Below are 23,308 nucleotides of genomic sequence, written 5' to 3' on the forward strand. Positions count from 1 at the left end.
CTACCCCACTCTCTGCTCTTTCCCCACCCCCCACTGTCCTCATCCATAGGTGTATAATTTTTGTTCAGTCTCTTCCCACACCCCCACACCCCTTTTCCCTGAGAATCGTCAGTCCACTCCCTTTCTATACCTCTGATTCTTTTATATCATGTTTCCCCAGAAATAAGACATTCTTCGAAAACAAGACCTACTTACAGATTTCCTTCTTTTTTTTTTTTTTTAAAATATATTTTATTGATTTTGTACAGAGAGGAAGGGAGAGAAATAGACAGTTAGAAACATCTATGAGAGAGTCATCGAACAGCTGCCTCTTGCACACCCCCTACTGGGGTTATGCCCGCAACCAAGGTACGTGCCCTTGACCGGAATCGAACCTGGGACCCTTCAGTCCCCAAGCCGACGCTCTATCTATTGAGCCAAACCGGTTTCGGCCAGATTTCCTTCTGAGTGAAATATAAGGCATCCCCCGAAAATAAGGCCCCCCTAGGCTAAACATGAGAGATTTGGTCCACTGATTCTGAAAGAAATGGAGTCACAGGAAATTCAGGAATTGGATTGTTATGATGATGTTCCAGAAGATGACATGATTGCCATTGAATAAATGAGTAAATTCTTGATACTGTAGGATTCACAGTTTGGTTTGTGTTGACAACTACCATACTACCGTACCATATACAGGTAATAAATTTCCTTTATTTTCATTTAACAATAAATGTGTACCGTATTCTTATTCATGGAAAAATAAGACATCCCCTGAAAATAAGACCTAGTGCATCTTTGGGAGCAAAAATTAATATAAGACACTGTCTTATTTTCGGGGAAACAAGGTATTCACCAGTTAATACTGTTCATCAGATTTTTTAATTCTCTTGGTTTTTAGATTCACTTGTTGATAGTTACAAATTTATTGTTCATAATTTTAATCTTTATCTTCTTCCTCTTCTTAAAGAATACTTTTCAACATTTCATATAATTCTGGTTTGGCGGTGATGAACTCCTTTAGCTTTTTTTTTATTTGTGAAGCTCTTTTTCTGGCCTTCGATTCTGAGTGATAACTTTGCTGGGTAAAGTAATCTTGGTTGTAGGTTCTTGCTATTCATCACTTTGAAAATTTCTTGCCATTCCCATCTGGCCTGCATGGTTTCTGTTGAGAAATCAGCTGACAATAGTATGGGTGCTCCTTTATAGGTAACTACCTGCTTTTTTCTTGCTGCTTTTAATATTCTCTCTTTGTCTTTTGCTCTTGGCATTTTAATTATGATGGGTCTTGGTGTGGTCCTCTTTGGATTCCTTTTGTTTGGGGTTCTGTGCACTTCCTGGACTTGTAAGTCTATTTCTTTCACCATGTGGGGGAAGTTTTCTGTCACTATTTCTTCCAATATATTTTCTCTTGCTCTCTTCTTCGGGGACCCCGTAATTCTGATGTTGGTTCGCTTGAAGTTGTCCCAGAGGTTTCTTACATTATCTTCAACTTTCTGGATTCTCTTCTCTTCTTGCTTCTGCGGGGGAGTGTCCTCTTGGCTCTTTGTGTTCCAAATCTTTGACTTGATTCTTGTGATCTTCCAGTCTGTTTTTAGTACTCTGTATAATATTTTTTATTTCAGTCAGTGTATGCTTTATTTATAGTTGATCCCTTTTCATGTCCTCAAAGGTCTCATTTATTTTATCAGCTTTTTCTAGGAAATTCTTGAAAAACCTTATAACTGTGGTTTTGAACTCTATGTCCATTCTTTTGCTTTCCTCCATTTCATTCCTTTGTGTCCTGCCTCTTCTCTGCATTTTAGCTGCTTTCCTTATTTGATGGAGTAGTTTCGTGTGCTAGGTGTCCTAGCAGGGCCCAGTAGCTCAGTCTTCCCAGTTACCTGAGGTGTACAGTTTTGGTGCAGCCCTTTGTGGGCTGTGTGTGCAGTCTTGTAGTTAAGCCTTATTTGTTGTTGGTATCATTGGGGAGAGTTGATCTCCAAGCCAATTGTTTGTGAGGATCAGCAGTGTCTTAGCTAGGAGGGCTTCTGTGCTCAGCTTGGATGGGGCAGAACCTCGGAGTGCACAGACAAGCTTTGGTTTCTTGTCATCCCCGCCTTAAGAGGGTCCTATTTGCTGAGTCTTACACTCAGGAGATTCCCTCAGCCAGGCCTGCACCATCTTGCAGCCCAGGAGCACATCCATAGCGCACCATTTGGGAGAAGGCTGTTCTTGAGTTTTGCCTGCTCCCTGACCGTCAGTTTCTACCAGGACCAGAGCTGGCTATCAGTGCAATTGGGAGAATTTTTCTTTCTCCTGAACGAGAAAGCTAGCTACTGGGAGGGCTTCTGTGCTCTGCTTGGATGGGCCAAAGTCTCGGGGTGGCGTAGACAAGCTTTGGTTTCCCATCAGCCCCGCCTTAAGAGGGTCCTGTTCCTGAGTCCCGCAGTAATGGCTGCTGGCCATGAGCACCTCCGAGAGAGTTTTCCCCATTGCTTGACAGTCCAATTTCTTTCAGACTGGAGCTGGCTATCAGTGCAATAGGGAGGTTTTGTTTTCCTCCCGAACAATAAAGCTAGCCACGTGTTAGCTGCCTGCCCTCTCTGCACACTCCACAAGTAAGGCAGTAGCGTATTCAGCGGCCGCCTTTTCCACGTGCACAGATCTCCACACCTCCACAGCTCCTGAGGCTCAGCGTCCTTTCTCTTCCCTTACTAGATGGTAGAGCTTCCACTCAGCTAGCCTTCTGGTGGTTCAGGGCAATGTTTGCTCTGCTTTCTTTTTAAAAAAAAATATATTTTAATGATTTTTTTACAGAGAGGAGGAAAGAGGGATAGAGAGCTAGAAATGCCGATGAGAGAGAAACATCAACCAGCTGCCTCCTGCACACCCCCCACCGGGGATGTGCCCGCAACCAATGCACATGCCCTTGACCGGAATCGAACCCGGGACCCTTCAGTCCGCAGACCAATGCTCTACCACTGAGCCAAACTGGTTTCGGCTGCTCTGCTTTCTTGTTGTAATTTTAAAATTGTCATGTTGGCTGCATTTAGATGTTTACCTTATGCTGCCATCTTGGTTTCTCCCTGGATTCGATTCTGATCAAGGACATGTACCTAGGTTTCAGGCTCCTCCCTGGCTGGGTCCCAGGTCAGGGCTATGCAGGAGGCAATCAATCAAAGTGTTCCTCTCACATTGATGTTTATCTCTGTCTTTTCCTCTCTCTTCCATGCTCTCTAAAAGTCAACGGAAAAATATCTTCAAAGAAAAAAATGCCATATCCTATAAAAAAGACATCTTGAAAATAAGAAAATTGTCATTTTTTTCATGGTGAAGGGACTGGAGTCCATCTTGATGAAGACACTTTGGTGGCTGCGGTAGCTGTTAGTGGCAGCAGCAGGGGGGTGATATGGGTGGCATATTCCACTGATCAGTCCTGTCACCTCCTGCAGAGGGAGGCCAGACTGTGGCAGCCATTAGTAGAACATTTCCTGAGGGCTCCTGGACTGTGAGAGGGGGCAGGCTTGGCTGAGGGACCCCCTCCAGTGTATGAATTTCGTATACCAGATGTCTAGTCTTATATAATAAAAGGCTAATATGCAAATCAACTGGACGGCAGGATGACCAATCACTATGACTCACACTGAGCAGCAGGGGCCGGATGCTCAAGGCAGGAGGTGCCCCCTGGTGGTCAATGTGTTCCCATGGGGAGTGCCACTCAGCCAGAAGCCAGGCTCATGGCTGGGTTGTGCAGCGGGGCACCTCTGTGGCAGCACTATGGATGTGCTCCTAGACTGCAAGAGGTGCAGGCCTGGCTGAGGGACTCTCCTGAGTCACGAATTTCATGCTCCAGGTCTCTAGTTTAAAGAATTAGGTTAAATTATGCAGGTAAAGAGCACTGAGTTGAGACCAGAAACTGAGAGAATATTTTTATTTTTAAAGTGAGGAAAAGGAGTTATAAGAGTGAATCAGAAAGAATAAGCCTATTAGAATATTGCAAGAAAAATAATTGTCATGTGATTGCAATTTCAAGAATAAGATGGCCACTTTAGGATGAGAATTGAGAAGAGGCTTTTGGATTAGGCAACATTATGGTAATTGGTGACATTTTCAAAGAGCATTGGCAGTAACTTGCTATGTGGGAAGAGTGGTAAGGGAGAGGAGAGTGGAAATGCAGACCATTGATTCCTAAATGCTATACTCTGGACCAGCAACAAGAGAATTGCCAAGATTTTCCAACCTCAGAAACATTGGGCTTAGAAATGTATATTTTAAAAATGTTTCCCAGATGATTCTGATAAACGCTCATGGCTTGCTGTCAAGATGTATTTGTGATGATATTTTGAGACAACCCTTATCCCAAACTCCCCCCCCCAAAAAAAAAAACAAAAAACAAAAAAAACAACACACAAAACAAAACAAAACAAAAAACACACACAACAACACAAAGCAGTGATTGATAAAGCAATAAGAAGAGAAAATCAAATGGACTTACAAGTAAGTGGGGCTCAAAAAAAGAAAAACATTTTTATGTTTCAGAAAGGGAATAGAACACAAAGCAGTGAGTGATTCTATGGCTGGGAGCCTAGAGGTTTGGCTTCTTTGTTGTAAATGGGGAAGAGTTATTACAGTTGGTTTCATTGTTGGAAACCATGGGCCAGGATAGGTATGGTTCCTCTGTTGAAAGAGATAAATCTGAGGTTAGTTTCATATTGTATACCTTTAGAAATCAGACTACAGTTTTACAGTGCATATCCTGATTGTGCAATGTAGAGCTTGCTTGATTGGAAGAAGTAGCTTTGCTTTTGACTGGTGCCGGAGGCCACAGTTTATACGAAGCCATATACCTAGAGATTCAGGAGAATGCAAACATAGCTTTACAACTAGGAATATGCCAGGTCATAGCATGTCCATACTGTTACTTCAGGAAAACTCTCCTGATTTGAATAGACTATAAGAAAAATATTTATGAGGTAAATGGGGAAATTGAACACTGGTGAAGTAAAAAATAGTAATATTAAAAACTTAATTTTTAGTTTGGCTGGTTTTGCTCAATTTGTTGAGTGTGGTCCCATGCACAAAGAGGTCACAGATTCGATTCTCAGTCAGGGCACATGCCTGGGTTGCAGGCTTGATCCCTAGTAGGGGGTGTGCAGGAGGTAGCCAATCGATGTTTCTCTCTTTCCATCTCCCTTTCTCTCTCTCTCAAAACAATTAAAAATATTTAAACAAATTTAGAAAATTGTTAATTTTAAAGGTGCGATTAGTGGTATTGTGGTTATGTTTTTAAAAAGTAGTAAATAGTGGGTTCTCAGTACATGTATGGACAACCAAAAGAAATCTTGTATTAAAAAATGTGACTATAAAGCCAAATTCTCAAACAAATTAAACCATCTAATGCTGAGAAAGATACAAAATAAAATCAATCATCAGAAGAGCAGTTTACAGTAGATGACATTAAAGTTTTAATTTGGAAGATATAAAATTATATATTTAGGACTTTCAAGGAGATAAGTGAACAATTAATATCCCTTAAATGAAAACAATTATGAAATTTAAAGAGGGAGAGAAGGATATAAAAATGACAGAGACCTTAGAATTGAAAAATAGTACAATTTTAAAAAGTAACATGGTGTTCATGAATGGGAAGTCAATAGAATGCTAGTTTTTCCCTAATATTAATCTATAATATCAATACAGTATCAAACTGCCAAAAGGTGATTTTATATTAGTTGATATGTGGCTCTTAAAATTCTTATGGCAGAGTAAATAGTGAAAGTAACTTTAAAGAAGAACAAATAGAAGTGATATGCTTTTCAGATATCAAAACTTAGAGAGCTATAGTAATTAAGAAAGGCCCAGAGATGGACAACTGGGGGGAGAGAAAGAAAAACATGGAAATGAAAGAGGCACATCGATTGGTTGCCTCCCGCATGTGTCCCAACCAAGTATATGCCCTTGACTGGGAATTGAACCAATGTCCCTTTATGTGTGTGAGCTGACTCACTCTCTAACCTAGGGGTGTCGAACTCAATCAGAGAAGGGGCCAAAATCTAAAATCCAGCCTAAATCGCGGGCCGAATGGTTTACTGAACAGTCATAAACTGTCATTGTGATGGAAACGCAGCGGAGTGCAGTGATGACAGCGTGGTGCGGGCCACATTGCAAGGCCTGGCGGGACGGATTTGGCCCGCGGGCCTTGTGTTTGACACATGTGCTCTAACCGATGACCAACACCAGCCAGGGCAAGGGCATGATCTTTTTGTTGCCCCCTTCTCCTCAAGAGTATAGATGTTCTTAAATACATCTATTCTTTAGCAGGTTTTTAAAATCTATTTATTAATTAAATTAAAATAGTTTACTTTCCAATCTCATCTTATTGTTTTCTATTTCACAAAAATGTGCTCCATCAATGGCATTTTTTTTTCTTGTTTTTGCTTTATTCATAAGAGCTTTTCAGTGCAGGGTGATTAAGATTTGTGTGATTCAGAGAGGCTCCTCAGATATGAAGAAAGGACCTAATTCCAATCTTGGGTACCTTACAAACATTTGAGATAGTAAAAGACAAAATATTTTTTATTTTGTATTCCTTGGATTTTGATTTATTAATGTAATAAAACATTGAAACAATTTTTGGCAAGTTGCTGCTTTAGAAAGAGTCTTCATTTAGACAATAAAATATAATATTATGTGATCTCAATGAGATCATTTTCAAGATTGTTCCTACTGATCACCTTTCTAGTTCTAGATGGAATGCTGCCCAATTCATGAATCAGTTTTTAAAATCAATATCAGAGAGAAAGGGAGAGGGAGAAAGAGTTAGAAACATCAATGATGAGAGAGAATTATTGATTAGCTGCTTATTGCTCACTCAACACTGGGGATTGCTCCTGTAACCTGGGCATGTGCTTTGACTGGGAATTGAACCGTGACTTTTTGGTTCATAGATGGATGACACTCAACCACTGAGCCACAAGACTTTCCATCTAAGAGTTAGGGTTTTATGTTCTAAAAATGTAATCAACATGATTGTTAAGCCTTTCTTTCTTGAGCATCAGGAAGCAATGATTATGTAATATGACTTCTAAATGTTTCACATCTTTTATGTTACAGTTCTTTTGACATGAAAATGGTTTTCACAATCTTGAACATGTACTATTCATGCTGATGGGACAGGATTCAATATGAATATAAATGATGGAGGAAGACGACTCTTTGAAGATAATGAACATACATTACATATATATCCTGGGACAATTTCAGAAGGGACAATCTACTGTCCAATTCCTGCCAGAAAAAACTCCACAGCTGCTGAGGTGATTGACTCTCTTATAAACAGGCTTCATCTTGACAAAACAAAATGTTATGTTCTAGCAGAGGTAAAGGAATTTGGTGGAGAAGAATGGATACTCAATCCAACAGACTGTCCAGTGCAACGAATGATGTTGTGGCCTCGAATGGCTCTGGAAAATCGCCTAAGTGGAGAGGACTACCGCTTTCTTTTGAGAGAAAAAAACCTTGATGGATCAATCCATTATGGTAGTCTTCAGTCATGGCTACAGGTAACAGAAGAGCGTCGCAGGATGATGGAACGGGGTTTTCTTCCACAGCCTCAACAGAAAGACTTTGATGATTTATGTAGCTTACCTGATTTGAATGAGAAAACTCTCTTAGAAAACCTACGAAATCGCTTTAAGCATGAAAAAATTTATACCTATGTTGGCAGTATTCTAATAGTTATTAATCCATTCAAGTTTCTTCCTATTTATAACCCCAAATATGTAAAAATGTATGATAACCACCAGTTGGGAAAACTTGAACCCCACATTTATGCTGTGGCTGATGTAGCTTATCATACCATGCTTCAGCGCAAAAAGAATCAGTGCATTGTGATTTCGGGAGAGAGTGGTTCTGGGAAGACTCAAAGCACAAACTTTCTTATTCACCACCTTACTGCTCTCAGTCAGAAAGGATTTGCCAGTGGAGTGGAACAAATTATTCTTGGAGCCGGACCAGTTCTTGAGGTGTGTAGAAATGCTTTTCTTACTCTTAAACGTGTCTTTAAAAAATTAAAAATAAAAATCTGGTAGATGTGAGAAAATGAAATGAAACTAAATAGAAGTATGGATGTCATAACTTACCAAGGAAAACTGGAAGATGGGACAGTAAAAAAAGCAGGTTGTGAGATAGTGGCAATATATATATTTTTTTAATATATTTTATTGATTTTGTACAGAGAGGAAGAGAGAGGGAGAGAGAGTTAGGAACATCGATGAGAGTGAGTCATTGATCAGCTGCCTCTTGCACACCCCCCACTGGGGATATGCCCGCAACCAAGGTACATGCCCTTGACCGGAATCGAACCTGGGACCTTTCAGTCCCCAAGCTGACGCTGTATCCATTGAGCCAAACCAGTTTTGGCAAGATAGTGGCAATATTTTTTCTAAGAGTATCTTTGGGTCATAATGATGCAAAATAAAGATATAATTGGAACATATTTATCCCCTTGTAAAGGGAAATAGCAGTGGCAAAACTTCTGTTAGTAATAGGGTTATGGAAGTAGGTGATTGGGGAAAATATTCTTGTCAATATATTTGTGTCTTGGCAACCTTAACATCTGTGCCTAGCATTGAAATTCTAAGTGCTCACTTTGGAAAATGCAGAAAATATGGGGTAATTTTTTTTTAGTTCTGTAATGTTTTGAGAGTAGTACTATCAAGGGTAGAAAAGAAAGAAAATATACTGTTTTTGTTTTAGAGCTGAAAGGAAAAGGTGATATTGCTTATTAAAGAGATTTTGCTAGGTATAATTGAGATAGTGAACTTCACATATTTAAAGTGTATAGTTTGATAAATTTTGACACATGTATATACCTATTAAACCACCACCATAGTTAAGATACAGAACATACCTATTATCCTTAAAGTTTTGTCATATCTCTTTATAATACCTCTCTCACACCCTTTCTAGTCCACTAATCTGCAGGCAACCACTTATGTGGTTTGTGTTACTGTAGATTAGTTTGTATTTTCTATAGTTTCATATAAATGTAATTTTACTATATAATTAACTATGTACTCCTTTATGTCTGACTTTTCTTATTCAATATGATTATTTTGGGATTCATCCATGTTATGTGTGCCTATAATTTATTACTTTTGATAAGGTAGTATTTCACTGTATGGATATACCACACTTTATTTATTTATTTTTAAATAAATTTATCTTTATTGTTGAAAGTATTACATATGTCCCCCTTTATTCCCCATTGACCCCCTCTCGCCTGCCCCCACTCCCTGCCCGAGGCCTTCACCACCTTGCTATCTGTGTCCACGGTTTATGTATTTATGTTATAAGATCTTTGGTTGATTACCTCCCCCACTTTCCCTCCAAGATTCCACCCTCTTTTCCATGCTTCCATGTCTCTGGATCCATTCCATTCATCCATTTATTTTGTTACTTAGATTACACATAAAATTGTAGTCATGTGATACTTGTCTTTCTCTGATTGACTTATTTCACTTAGCATGATACTCTCCAGGTATCTCCATGCTGTCTCAAAGGGTAAGAGATTCTTCTTTTTTTTTACTGCTGCCTAGTATTCCATGGTATAAATATACCACATCTTTTTTATCCATTCATCTACTGATGGGCACCTGGGCTGTTTCCAGAACATAGTTATTGTAAATTGCAGCATTGCACTGTTTTGATTACTATAGCTTTATAATATCATTTAAAATCAGGAAGAGTGTGATAGTTGCAATATTTTTATCTAAGATATGTGATGCCTCCTGCTTTATATTTCTTCCTTCCTTTGTTTCCTTCCCTCCCTCCCTCCCTTCCTTCCCTCCCTCCCTCCCTCCCTCCCTCCCTCCCTCCCTCCCTCCCTCCCTCCCTCCTTCCTTCCTTCCTTCCTAACAGGAGAATATATATGGGTTTTTTATTTTTTATTTTTTTCTCATTTTTTAAATTAAGGTATTATATGGGTACATACGTTACCAATATCCCCTCCACCCCCTGCTCTGATACATGCTCTCTCTCCCCAGAGTTTTTTGTCCATAGATTGTGCTTATATGCATGCATACAAGTCCTTCTGTTGATCTCTTATTTCTCCCATATCCCCCTACTCTCCCTGCTGTAATTTGACAGTCTGTTTGTTGCTTTACTGTGTCTGTAGCTATCATTTTGTTCATCAGTTTATAGTGCTTCTTATTATCCATAAATGAGTGGTGTTTTTCTTTCATTGACTGGCTTATTTCACTCAGCATAATGTTCTCCAATTCCATCCAGGTTGCTGAAAATGATAAGATTTGCTTCATTTTCATGGCAGCATAGTATTCCATTGTGTAGATGTACCATGGTTTTTTGATCCAATCATCTGCTGACTGGCACCTAGGCTGTTTCCAAATTCTAGCTATTGTAGATTGTGTTGCTATGAATATAGGGGTGCATATATCCTTTTTAAAAAAATATATATTTTATTGATTTTTCAGAGAGGAAGAGAGAGGGACAGAGAGCTAGAAACGTTGATGAGAGAGAATCATCGAGCAGCTGCCTCCTGCACACCCCCATGGGGGATGTGCCCGCAACCAAGTCACATGCCCTTGACTGGACTCGAACCCGGGACCTTTCAGTCCGCAGGCCAACGCTCTATCCACTGAGCCAAACCGGTGCTGGCGATATATCTTTTTTGATTGGTGTTTCTAGTTTCTTAAGATATATTCCTGGGAGTGGGATTACTGGGTCAAACGGAAGCTCCATTTTCAGTTTTTTAAGGAAACTCCATATTGTTCTCCAGAGTGGTTGCACCAATCTGCATTCCCACCAGCAGTGCACGAGGATTCCTTTTTCTCCCGCATCCTCGCCAAAACTTGTCCTTTGCTGATTTGTTGATGATAGCCATTCTGACAGGTGTGAGATGGTACTGCATTGTTGTTTTGATTTGCATCTCTCAGATAATTAGTGTCTTTGAGCATGTTTTCATGTGCCTCTTGGCCTTGCTTCTGTCTTCTTTTGAAAAGATTCTATTTAGATCCATTGCCCATTTTTTAATGGGATCATTTATCTTCCTTTTATTAAGTTGTATTAGCTGTATGTAGATGTTGGAGATTAAGCCTTTATCAGTGATACCATTTGCAAATATGTTCTTCCATACAGTGGGCTTTCTTGTTTTATTGATGGTTTCTTTTGCTGTAAAAAAGCTTTTTATTTTGATGTAGTCCCATTTGATGTAGCTTCCATTGCCCTAGGGGCAGTATCAGTGAAGAAGTTCTTTCGGCATATGTCTGAGATTTTGTTGCCTGTGGATGCCACTAGTATTTTTAGGGTTTCCTGTCTTATGCTTAAGTCCTGTATCCATTTTGAGTTTATTTTTGTGTATGGTGTAAGTTGGTGAAATAGTTCCATTCTTTTGCATGTACCTGTCCAATTTTCCCAACACCATTTATTGAAGAGACTGTCTTAACTCCATTGTATGTTCATGCCTCCTTTGTCAAATATTAATTGAACATAGTGGTTTGGATTGATATCTGGATTCTCTATTCTAGGGGTGTCGAACTCAATCAGAGAAGGGGCCAAAATCTAAAATCCAGCCTAAATCGCGGGCCGAATGGTTTACTGAACAGTCATAAACTGTCATTGTGATGGAAACGCAGCGGAGTGCAGTGATGACAGCGCGGTGCGGGCCACATTGCAAGGCCTGGCGGGACGGATTTGGCCCGTGGGCCTTGTGTTTGACACATGTGCTCTATTCCATTTCACTGATCTGTATGCCTGTTCTTGTGCCAGTATCAGGCTGTTTTGAGAACAATGGCTTTGTAATACAGCTTGAAGTCTGGTATTGAGATCTCTCCTACTTTACTCTTCTTTCTCAGGATTGCTGTGGCTATTCGGGGTATTTTTTTGTTCGAGATGAAATTTTGGAAAGTTCTTTCTAGGTCAGTGAAATATGCCATTGGTATTTTAATGGGGAGTGCATTGAACCTATAAATGGCTTTGGAAAATATGGACATTTTGATTATGTTGATTCTACCAATCCATGAACATGGTATGTTCTTCCATCTGTTTACATCTTCCTTTATCTCTTTTTTCAATGTCGTGTAGTTTTCTGAATATAGGTCCTTTACTTCCTTAGTTAAGTTTATTCCTAGGTATCTTAATTTTTTTGGTGCGATGGTAAATGGGATTGCCTTTTTAGTCTCTATTTCAGTAAGTTCACTGTTGGTGTGTAGAAATGGCATAGATTTCTTGGTGTTAATTTGGTATCTTGTTACCTTGCCGAACTCATTTATTAAATTTATTAGTTTTTTGATGGAGTCTTGTTTTTTTTTTTTTATATACAATATCATGTCATCTGCAAATAAGGATAATTTTACTTGTTCTTTTCCAATTTGGATGCATTTTGTTTCTTCTTCCTGTCTAATTGCATTGGCTAGTATATTCAGTACTATGTGAAATACAAATGGTGATAGTGGGCATCCCTGTCTTATTCCAGTTTTTAGAGGGAATGGTGTTAGTTTTTGCCCTTTGATTATGATGTTGGCTGTCAGTTTATCATATATAGCTTTTATTATGTTGAGGTATGATCCTTGTACTCCCACCTTGTTGAGAGTTTTTATCAGGAAAGGGTGTTGGATTTTATCAAATGCTTTTTCTGCATCAATTGATATGACTATGATTTTTATCTTTCATTTTGTTTATGTGATGTATCACGTTTATTGATTTGCGGATATTGTACCATCCTTGCATTCCTGGAATAAATCCTACTTGGTCGTGGTGTATGATCTTTGTGATGTTCTGCTGGAGCCGATTTTTTAGAAATTTGTTGAGGATTTTGGCATCTAAGTTTATGAGGGATATTGGCCTGTAATTCTCTTTCATTGTGTTGTCTTTATCTGGTTTTGGTATTAGAGTGATGCTGGCTTCATAGAAGGAGTTTGGAAGTATTCCTTCCTCTTGAATTTTTTGGAATAGTCTGAGGAGGATAGGTTTTAGTTCTTCCTTGAATGTTTGGTAAAACTCTCCTGTGAAGCCATCTGGCCCTGGGCTTTTGTTTGCTGGAACTTTTTGATGACTGTTTCATTTTCTTCCAAAGTCACTGGTCTATTGAGATTTTTAGATTCTTCCTGATTGAGTTTTGGAAGTTTGTATTTTTCTAGGAATATGTCCATTTCCTCCAGGTTGTTTAGTTTGTTGGAATAGAGTTGTTCGTAGTATTTTGTGGAATGAAGATGTCAATTAATTCCATCAGGTATAGTGAGTCATTTAGGATTGATATTTCTTTGCTGATTTTTTGTTTAGATGATTTGTTCAAGGGTGACAATGGGGTATTAAAATCTCCTACTATGATTGTATTGCTATTAATCTCTCTCTTAATGTCCTCCAGCAGGTTTTTTTTTTTTTTTTTTTTAAATGTATTTGGGTGCTCCCTTATTGGGTGCATATATATTTTCCCGGGTTATTTCTTCTTGTTGGATTGCAGGCAGTGGCCTTCATTATCTCTTGTTATGTCCTTCACTCTGAGATCTAATTTTTCAGATATAAGTATTGCTACCCCAGTTTTTTTTTCATTTTCATTCTCCTGGAAAATGTTTTTCCATCCCTTCACCCTCAGTCTGTGTGCGTCTTTTTTTCCTGAAGTGGGTTTCTTGTAGACAACAGATATATGGGTCTTGTTTTCTTATCCAATCTATTACCCTATGTCTTTTGATTGGAGCATTTAATCTATTTACATTTAAAGATATTATTGATGCCATTTTTATTCTATACCCCTGTGTTTCTTCTTCGCTTCCTATTTCTTTATTTTTACAGTAGACCATTTAGCATTTCTTGCATTGCTGGTTTGGTGGAGATAAATTCCTTTAGTTTTTTTTTTTGTCTATGAAGCTCCTGATTTCACCTTTAATTTTGATTGATAGCCTTGCTGGGTACAGTATTCTTGGATTCAGACCTTTCGTTTTCATGATTTTGTAGATTTCATCCCATTCCCTTCTGGCCTGATGAGTTTCTGTTGAGAAATCAGTTGCTAGTCTCATGGGGGTTCCTTTACAGGTAACTTTCTGTCTCTGGCTGCTTTTAAGATTCTTACTTTGTCGTTGGTGTTTGCCAATTTAATTATAATGTGCCTTAGCGTTGGTTTTCTGGGATTCATTTTGCTTGGTATTCTGCGAGCATCTTGGATTTGAGTGGGTTTTTTCTTCTCTTGATGCTTTCTATTGAGTTCTTCATAGTAGCGATGTCATTTTTATTTCTTCTTGGTTCATCTTCATTTCCTCTTGGTTCTTCAATTCCTCTTGGTTCTTCTTCAATTCCTCTTGTTTCTTTATTTCCTCTTGTTTCTCATTCATATAATAAAATTTCTCTTCCATTCTTTGTAGCCATCCTATGATCATTACTCTGAATTCTTGCTCGGGTAGGTTGCTTGCCTTTAACTCAGTTACTTCCTTTTCTGGTGATTCCCTCTTTTCTTTCATGTGCGGGTTATTTCTTTGTCTCCTCATGGTCTCTCTTTTCAGGATGTCTGGTTATGTGGTATTCCTTCTCTTGCGATGATTTTTAAGGCACAAAATACAACACTACCAGGTACAACAGAAATGTATTTGTGATATTAATAACCTCTAATAAAGGTGATCATTAGGAAAAGGCAAATTATGGGATAGGAGAGAAAGAAGAAAGGTAAATAAAAGGAGGGATAAATGAAGAGATAGAAAAAGATGAAAAAAAGTAATGTCGAAATGAAGTTGGAAAATGGGAAAAAAGAGAGAGTGAGGAGAAAGAGAGAGAGAGAGAGAGAGAGAGAGAGAGAGAGAGAGAGAGAGAGAGAGGAAGAAGAAGAGGAACAAGAAGATGATGACGACTAAGAAGAAGAAGAAGAAGAAGAAAAAGAAGAAAAAGACCATGAAGAAGAAGAAGAAGAAGAAGAAGAAGAAGAAGAAGACGACGACGACGACTAAGAGAGAAAGTCGAAACAAACTATATATATATATATGTGGAGAAAATTCCCATAGAACAACCAGAGATTAATACAAACTACAATATCCACTATTATTAAGCAAGGCTATGATAAATAGAAGTTAAAAACAAACAAAAACAAAGGATTTTAAAAAATACAAAGCAACAATAATAACAGAAGGATAAGCATAACAATTTTTAAAAAAATATATTTTATTGATTTTTTTACAGAGAGGAAGGGAGAGAGATAGAGAGTTAGAAACATCCACGAGAGAGAAACATCGACCAGCTGCCTTCTGCACACCCCCTATTTGAGATGTGCCCGTTACCAATGTACATGCCCTTGACCGGAATCAAACCTGGAACCTTTCATTCTGCAGACCAACGCTCCACTACTGAGCCAAACTGGCTTCGGCAGCATAACAATTTTAGTAAAAAGCAAAAACATTCACTATAATCAACATTCACGCAAATGACGACAAATGGACAGAGTGGAGAACAGTTTTGTGTTTTTTTTTTAACTAGTTAATATAGTGAAGAGAGTGGTATTTATACACTTGGAGCTGGGGGTTGGAAATTAGGTCTATAAGTATGGTGAGAGTTTTAACAGTGGGAATACAGAAAGAACAGGGAAAAACTAAAGCCGGAAAGGGATAAGATAAACATGAGAAGAAAAATGTAAAGGTTAGTAAGAGAGTGATAGTGTAAAGGTCGAGATGAGATATGGTTGAACGATGCAATAGTAGAGATTAAAATCGAATGAAGACTAATCCCAGTGTAAAATAAAGACAAAATAAAATGGTACTGAAGGAAAAAAAAGAAAAAGGAAACAAAAAATGCAAATTAGCAGTAGTAATAGTGATGATTGAGATTGAAAAATGTAATAATTGAAAAGGTAAAATCAAGTAAGGAAAAAAGAAAAAAAATCGTTTCTTAAGTAAAAGATATAAAAAATGAAAATAAAATAAAAGTTGTAAAAAATGAAAATAAAGAATAGAAAAATTACCATAGAAATGTCCAGTAGGTCATTGACTTCCTCTGTTATTCTATTTGGCATGCTGATTCTTGGTCCAGACAGTATTGCAGTTCCCAGCGTTCCACTGCACCTCAGTTTTGTAAGGTAGCCCTTAATTTTAAGTAGGCTATATCTTAGTTATTTGTGTCCGTTAATTTTTGATTAATTAAAAGTAATTAAAAAAAAAAGGAAAGGAAAAAGGGAACAATAAAAAAAAAAAGGCAGTTTGTAATTCAGCCCCTAGGTGACAGTTTGTGGTTTGACTTCTCAGTCTTTTTGGTTGCTGCTGCTCTAGCCTTCTTTCTCTATAACTCTATGTTTTGGCCATTAGGCTGCCAGGGTGTAGGCTGGCTTCCAGACTGTCTCTTCTCGCTCCAAACTCCAGTTTCCAGGAAGGCAATTTCACCCTGCAGTCTTCCAGGATATGCCCAACTGGGCAGTCCTTCCCTAGTACCAGAAGGAAGGAGGTGAAGGGGATCAGGCGCAGGGTGGGTTTGCACCACAGTGTCCAGATGTTCCACCATAGGGGGGACAGTCCCGATTCTTAACAATTTTGTCCCGTGTCCCTTGGCATTTTTAAAAAGTCCCGATTTTTGGGAAGATTATGCCAAACCCAGTGCAGCTCGGCGCAGGGGCCGCTTGGGCGCGCAGCGGCTACAGTAGCTGCCGGCGCAGCGGTGACCCAGAACCCTCACTTTATCCCCGCAAACTCTGACCTTTCCGTGGGCGATTGAAGAACTCCCTTGAATCCACATGTTTGCACCGATTGGGGCGTCACAGCTGCCTGATGGTCTCCTCTGCTGTGGGTTTTTCAGGCCTCAGAGAAGATCCTCCTTTCCTGGTAAGATGGCGCAGCCTTCCCTCTGAGCCTGTAGCTCCTGGAGAGGTCTCCGCTGCTGCAGTGCTGGCTGCTTGGTCAGGAAATCCTGTCCAGCGGTCTCTTACTTACCTTCCTTTAGAGTTCTTCTACCCCTTAGCTTGCCAATCGATATTCCCTGAGCAACTCAGACGCTGCTTCTATCTGTTCTGGGACCAGGGTCAGAACAAGTCCGTCTATTCAGCCGCCATTTGTCTTCTCCTCCTTGGCTACAATATTAATTTTTTCAATCTATGAGCATGGAATAGCTTTCCATTTATTAATATTTTAGAATTTTCATTGTACAGAACTTTCACCTCCTTGGTGAAATTTCTCCCCGATTTAATCATCTCTTTTTTAAAATATATTTTTATTGATTTGAAAGAGAAAGGGAGAAGGGTAGAGGGGTAGCAACATCAAAAACAGAAAATAATTAATTCTTTCCACCTCCTGCACCTCCTCCAGAGATCGAGCTTGTAATCCCAGCAAGTGCCCTGACTGGAAATTGAACTGTGACCTGGTTCATAAGTCGACACTCAACCTTCGTGCCACACTGGGTGGGCTAATCCTTTTCTAATAGTACCTTTTGAAGAACAAAATATAAATTTTGATCAAGTTCATTTTAGCCATATTTTCTTTATGGATCGTTCTTTTGGTGTTACATTTACAAAACTTTGCCTAACTACTGCCCTTGTCGTTTTGGCTCAGTGGATAGAGCGTCGGCCTGAGGACTGAAGGGTCCCAGGTTCGATTCCGGTCAAAGGCATGTACCTTGGTTGCAGGCACATCCCCAATAGGGAGTGTGCAGGCGGCAGCTGATTGATGTTTCTTTCTCATTGAAGTCTCTAACTCTCTATTTCTTCCCCTTCCTCTTTGTAAAAAATCAATAAAATATATTTTTAAAGAAACCACACACACACACACACAAAAACTTTGCCTAACTACTAGTTTACAAGGATTTTCTCATTTTTTCCTTTTTACATTAAGGATTATGGTCCATTTTTGTATATGGTGCAAAGTAGAGATCCAGTGATGACCTGTTAATATTCATTTGTCTTAAGTTTTTTCTTCACCTTATTGCCTCTGTCTCTTTTGTTAAAAAATTATTTGTCTATGTATATGTCGGTTTATTTCTGGATTCCTCTGTCACATTGGCCTGTTTTTCTGCCTTTATGCCAGTGCCACTTTATTTTCACTTTATAGCTTTACTGTAATTTTTGAAACTGGGTAGTATTAGTCCTCCAGTTTCTTTTATTTTGCATAGTTGTTTGGATATTCTAGATTCTTTGCATTTCCATATTAATTTTATTACTAAGTCATCAATTTTTCCATAAAAGGCCTTTGGGACTTTGATTGGGATAGCATTGAATCTAGTTCAATTTGGGGCAGATTTGACATAGTAACAATATTAAGTCATCTGACCCAAGACCAAGTTACTGCATTTATTAAGAGCTGTAATTTCTGTCAGCAGTATTTTGTTGTTTTCAGTGTACAGGTCTTTTATAACTTTGGTAAGCTTGTATCTTAATTTTTCATGAAAATTAAAAAAAATTTCAATTGGTAATTCCTAGTGTATAGAAATACAGTTGATCTTGGTATGTTAACCTCGCTAGATGCAAATATTAATCCTGTTATATATTTTTTTAATTTCCATTAGCTTTTGCACATAGGAGATCATATTTGTGAATAAAAGGGCTCTTTTATTTCTTCCTTCCAATCCGAATGTCTCTTCCTTGCAAATTGCATTGGTTACTCCAGTATAATGTGGAATAGAAGTGTTGAAAGCACCAATCTTGTCTTAGAGGGAAAGCATTCAATCCTTAAATAAGTATGATGATAGCTCTCGGTTTTGTGTAGATCCTCATTACTAGATTGAGGTTATTCCCTTTTATTCCTACTTTGTTAGATTTTTTTTTTTTATTAGGAATGGATGTTGGATTTTTAAAAAATTGATTTTAGAGAGGGGAAGAAGAGCAGGGAGACAGAGACACAGAAACATTGATTTGTTGTTTTATGTTTTTGAATTTATGCATTCATTGGTTGATTCTTGTAGGTGCCCTGTCTGGGCATGGAATTTACAACCTTGGGGTATCAGGATGATGTTCCAATCAGCTGAGCTATCCAGCCAGGTCAGGTATTAGATGTTTTGTCAAATGCTTTTTCTGTGTCTATTGAGATGATAATATGGTGCATTATATTGATGGGTTTTTGAATGTCAAAACAGCTTTGCATTCCTGGGATAAATGCCACTTGGTCTTGATGTATTATCTTTTAACTAGAGGCCAGGTGCATGAAATTCGGGGCTGGGGGGAGGGAGTGTTTCTCAGTTTAGCCTGCACCCTCTGCAGTTCGGGAGCTCTCGGGGCATGTCTGACTGGAGGCTTAGGCTCACTTCCCATGGCTCAGGGCTTTTGGCTGAGCGTTGCTCTCCCTGTGGGAGTGCACTGATCACCAGGGGGCAGCTCTTGCATTGAGCGTCTGCTCCTGGTCAGTGCACGTTATAGCGACCTGTTGTTTGCTGTTCGGTCGATTTGCATATTAGCCTTTTATTATATAGGATCTTTTATTTCTAGAAATTCTACTTTGCTTTAAAAAAATATATACATATTTATTTCAGAGAGAAAGGGAGAAGAAGAGAGATAAAAGCATCAATGATGACAGAGGATCATTGATTGGCTGCCTCCTGAATGCCCCCCACTGGGGATCAAGCCAGCAACCCAGGTATATGCTTTTGACTGGAATCAAACCCAGTATCCTTCAGTCCATGGGCCAACACTCTACTTACTAAGCCAAACAAGCTAGGGCATACTTTTCTTTTTTCTATATCTTTTATTTATCTCCTTATTATGTTCATGCTTTCCTTTAAGTTCCTCAACATATTTATAATAGCTGTCTACAATTCTTGTCATTATTTTTTTAAGTCTATTTATAATTCCTGATTTTGATTCCCACTTTCCTGATTCTTCCCAGTCATTGCTAAGTGTCTAAATTTTTTGTTCTTATTTTAAAGAGCAGCTTTACTTGGAAGACAGTTAAATTGCCTGCAGATCAGTTTTCAATACTTGAATTTAAGCTCTGTTGGTATGGACTTATGTTGGCCTTTAATCTAGGGCTATTTAGCCATATTATCAAGGCATGGCCCTTCTGGGGTCTCTATTAATTGTAACAGATGTTCAAAAAGATCTCATTACTGTGTGGGATCAGAACTCAACCATCTCTCATTCTTTGTTGGTTCTGGGACTTGTTTAGCCTATAGCATCCTAATAGTTTGTTCTGTTCTCAGTAGTTATTCTTTGACCAACCACTTGAAGTCTCATTCCCAATATGCAGGGCACAGTATGCAGCTAGAGACTCAATGAGACCTCAGACAAATGCTTGGGGCTCTTTATCTGGGCAATGCCATTCTCTGTAACACACTGGCCCACAACGTCCAGCCAATGCAGCCTCCCTAATCCCCAGTCTGTTTCCCCAACTCAGTGAGACCACCATGCTCTGTTTAGAATCCTCTTTCACATACTATAATATGTATGATCCAGAAAGTTTCTCCAGGCAGAAAATCAGGGACATACATTTTAGGGCTCTCTCCCTTTGTTTCCCTTCTCTCAGTGATCAAAATTCTGTATTGCCAGTTGTCCAGTGTTTGCAAACAGATGTTTCATAGACTTTGTCCAGTTATTTATTTACAATGAAGAAAGGCACCCAGGACTTGGGCTTCCCTTCATGTGGCCGCTAGCAGACACCCGGAACTTGGGGTTCTCTCATAGCCCTGGCTTCGTCCTGATGGATGTCTGGTCTAATTAGCATATTATGCTTTTATTATAGACATTTTTTGGTTTGGCTTGCTAACATTTTTGTTTCGCAGTTTTGCATCTGTGGTCATGAGAAATATTGTTTTCTTGTTTGTTTTATGGTATCAGGGTAATGCAGGCCTAATGGAAAGGAGTTGTGAAGTCTTCTCCTTACATTTTTGGAAAAATTTGTGTGAATCTGATATTTTTCCCGATTATCAGTGTTAGACATTATCAATGTCTAATGAAGTAAGACCTTGGTGTGTTTTTGTTTGTGTTTATTTTGTCCCCCCCCCCCAAAAAAAAGTTTTTTAATTTTTTAATTTTATTATTATTTTAAAAATATATTTTATTGATTTTTTTACAGAGAAGAAGGGAGAGGGATAGAGAGTTAGAAACATCAATGAGACAGAAACATCAATCAGCTGCCTCCTGTACAATCCTCTACTGGGGATGTTCCCACAACCAAGGTACATGCCTTTGACTAGAATTGAATGTCAAAACAGCTTTGCATTCCTGGGATAAATGCCACTTGGTCTTTTTTTATGAGGTGGGTTTCTTGTAGACAACAGATATATGGGTCTTGTTTTCTTATCCAATCTGTTACCCTATGTCTTTTGATTGGAGCATTTAAACCATTTACATTTAATGTTGTTAATGATAGGTTCTCATTTGACGCCATTTTTATTCTATACCCCTGTGGTCCTTCATCGCTACCTATATCTTTATTTTTACGTAGACCCTTTAGCATTTCTTGCATTGCTAGTTTGGTGGAGATAAATTCCTTTAGTCTTTTTTTGTCTATGAAGCTCCTGATTTCACCTTCAATTTTGATTGCTAGCCTTGCTGGGTACAGTATTCCTGGATTCAGACCCTTCCTTTGCATGACTTTGTATATTTCATCCCATTCCCTTCTGGCCTGATAAGTTTCTGTTGAGAAATCAGTTGTTAGTCTCATGGGGGTTCCTTTATATGTAACTTTCTCTCTATTTCTGGCTGCTTTTAGGATTCTTACTTTGTCGTTGGTGTTTGCCAATTTAAATATAATATCGATATGTCTTGCTGTTGCTCTTCTGGGATCCATTTTCTTTGAGACTTGAGAAAGATTTCTGTCATTATTTCTTGAAATACGTTTTCCATGTCTACCTCAGTTTTCTTTCCTTCCGGAACCCCTATTATTCGAATATTGTTTTTTTTTTTTGAATTGACCCAAAGCTCCCGTAGGCTCTCCTCCTACTTTTTAATTTTTTTTCCAGAAGCTGCTCTAATTGGGTATTTTTTTCCATCTTGTCTTCTAGCTCACTGATGCGGTCCTCTGCTTCTTCTAGTCTGCTCTTGATGCTTTCTATTGAGTTCTTCATATTAGCGATGTCATTTTTCATTTCTTCTTGAGTCATCTTCATTTCCTCTTGGTTTTTCTTCATTTCCTCTTGAGTCTTACTCATATTGTTAAATTTGTCTTCTATTCTTTTTAGCCATCTTATGATCGTTACTCTGAATTCTTGCTCTGGTAGGTTGCTTGCCTCTAACTCGTTTACTTCCTTTTCTGGTGATGCCTGCTTTTCTTTCATTTGTGGGCTGTTTCTTTGTCTCCCCATGGTCTCTCTTTTCAGGATGTCTCTCTGCTGCGTTGATTTAAAGGTACAAAATACAACACAACCAGGTACAACACAGAAGGCACTGAACAGAATTTTGTTTGCAATGTTAATAACTTCCAATAAAGGTAACCACTAGGGAAAAGCAAATTAGGGAATAGAAGAGAAAGAGGAAGAGTAAAAAGAGAAGAGGGCGTGAGCAAAAGAGAAAGATAGGAAAAAGAGTGTCAAATGAATTTGGGAAACGGGGGAGAGAGAGAGAGAGAGGGAGAGAGAGAGAGAAACGGGAATAAACTATATATATGGGGAAAGAATTTCAATTGAACAACCACTCACCCCAACAAATGTTGTCAGCAGTACCTGGAGAATAATACAATCAACAACATCCCGTAATTTCCAGCACAGGAAGGGAAAACAGAAGTAATAAAATAACAATGAACAAAAACCAATCATATAAGAAAATACCGATCAACAGCAACAGCAAAAGAATAAGCAAAATACTCTCACTAAAAAGCATAAAAATACAATATAGTCATCATTCTCCCAAATAGCATCAAAAGAACCGTGAGGAAAACAATTTTTTTTTTTTTTTTTGCTAGTTAATAGAGCTCAGAGAGGGGTGTGTATGCATTTGGCACAGGGGATTGGAAATTAGATATATAAGTAGGGTCGAAATTTTAGCAGGGGGATACAGAAAGAGTAAGGAAATCTAAAGCAGGAAAGGGTTAAGATAACCAGGATAGCAAAAGGGGGGAGGGTAGAAAGAAAATGATGGTGCAAAGGTTGTGTTGAGTTAGGGTTAAACAATGTTAAAAGAGAAATGAAAATAAAATGAAGAACACTAATTCCAACGTAAAATAAAGAGAAAATAAAATGGCACTTAAGAAAATTAAAATAGCAGTAGTAAGAATGCTTTTTGTACCTAAAAATGTAATAATTAAAAAGTTAAAATCTAGTGAGGAAAAAAGGAAAAAAAAATGTATAAGTAAAAGATGCAAAAAATGAAAATAAAAAAAATAAAAATAAATGTAGCAAAAAAAATATGCAGTTGTGAAGGGCATTCACTTCTGTTATTCTATTTGACAGGCCCGTTTCTCAGTCCAGACCATATTGCAGTTCCCTGTGTTCTTCTGCTCCTCAGTGG

The 23,308-nt window shown here is 38.5% G+C and overlaps 1 protein-coding gene and 1 long non-coding RNA gene across 14 annotated transcripts in view; both read left to right on the forward strand.

The window, feature by feature from the left end:
- MYO9A (myosin IXA) overlaps positions 1–23,308 on the forward strand; it is a 384,919-nt gene that overhangs the window by 48,401 nt on the left and 313,210 nt on the right. For all 13 annotated transcript variants that reach the window (XM_045587331.1, XM_045587314.1, XM_045587304.1 and 10 more), the window contains exon 2: positions 7,075–7,985. In XM_045587331.1, coding sequence (XP_045443287.1) covers positions 7,146–7,985 — 840 coding nt within the window. In that variant the 5' untranslated portion in view covers positions 7,075–7,145. The remainder of the gene's footprint in view (positions 1–7,074; positions 7,986–23,308) is intronic.
- LOC123653042 lies at positions 14,245–22,386 on the forward strand. Its single transcript, XR_006742681.1, has 2 exons — positions 14,245–14,490; positions 22,183–22,386. It is a non-coding gene; the product is annotated as an uncharacterized LOC123653042 (long non-coding RNA).

Source organism: Pipistrellus kuhlii, unplaced genomic scaffold (assembly GCF_014108245.1).
Source record: "Pipistrellus kuhlii isolate mPipKuh1 unplaced genomic scaffold, mPipKuh1.p scaffold_m20_p_1, whole genome shotgun sequence".
NCBI lineage: Eukaryota > Metazoa > Chordata > Mammalia > Chiroptera > Vespertilionidae > Pipistrellus > Pipistrellus kuhlii.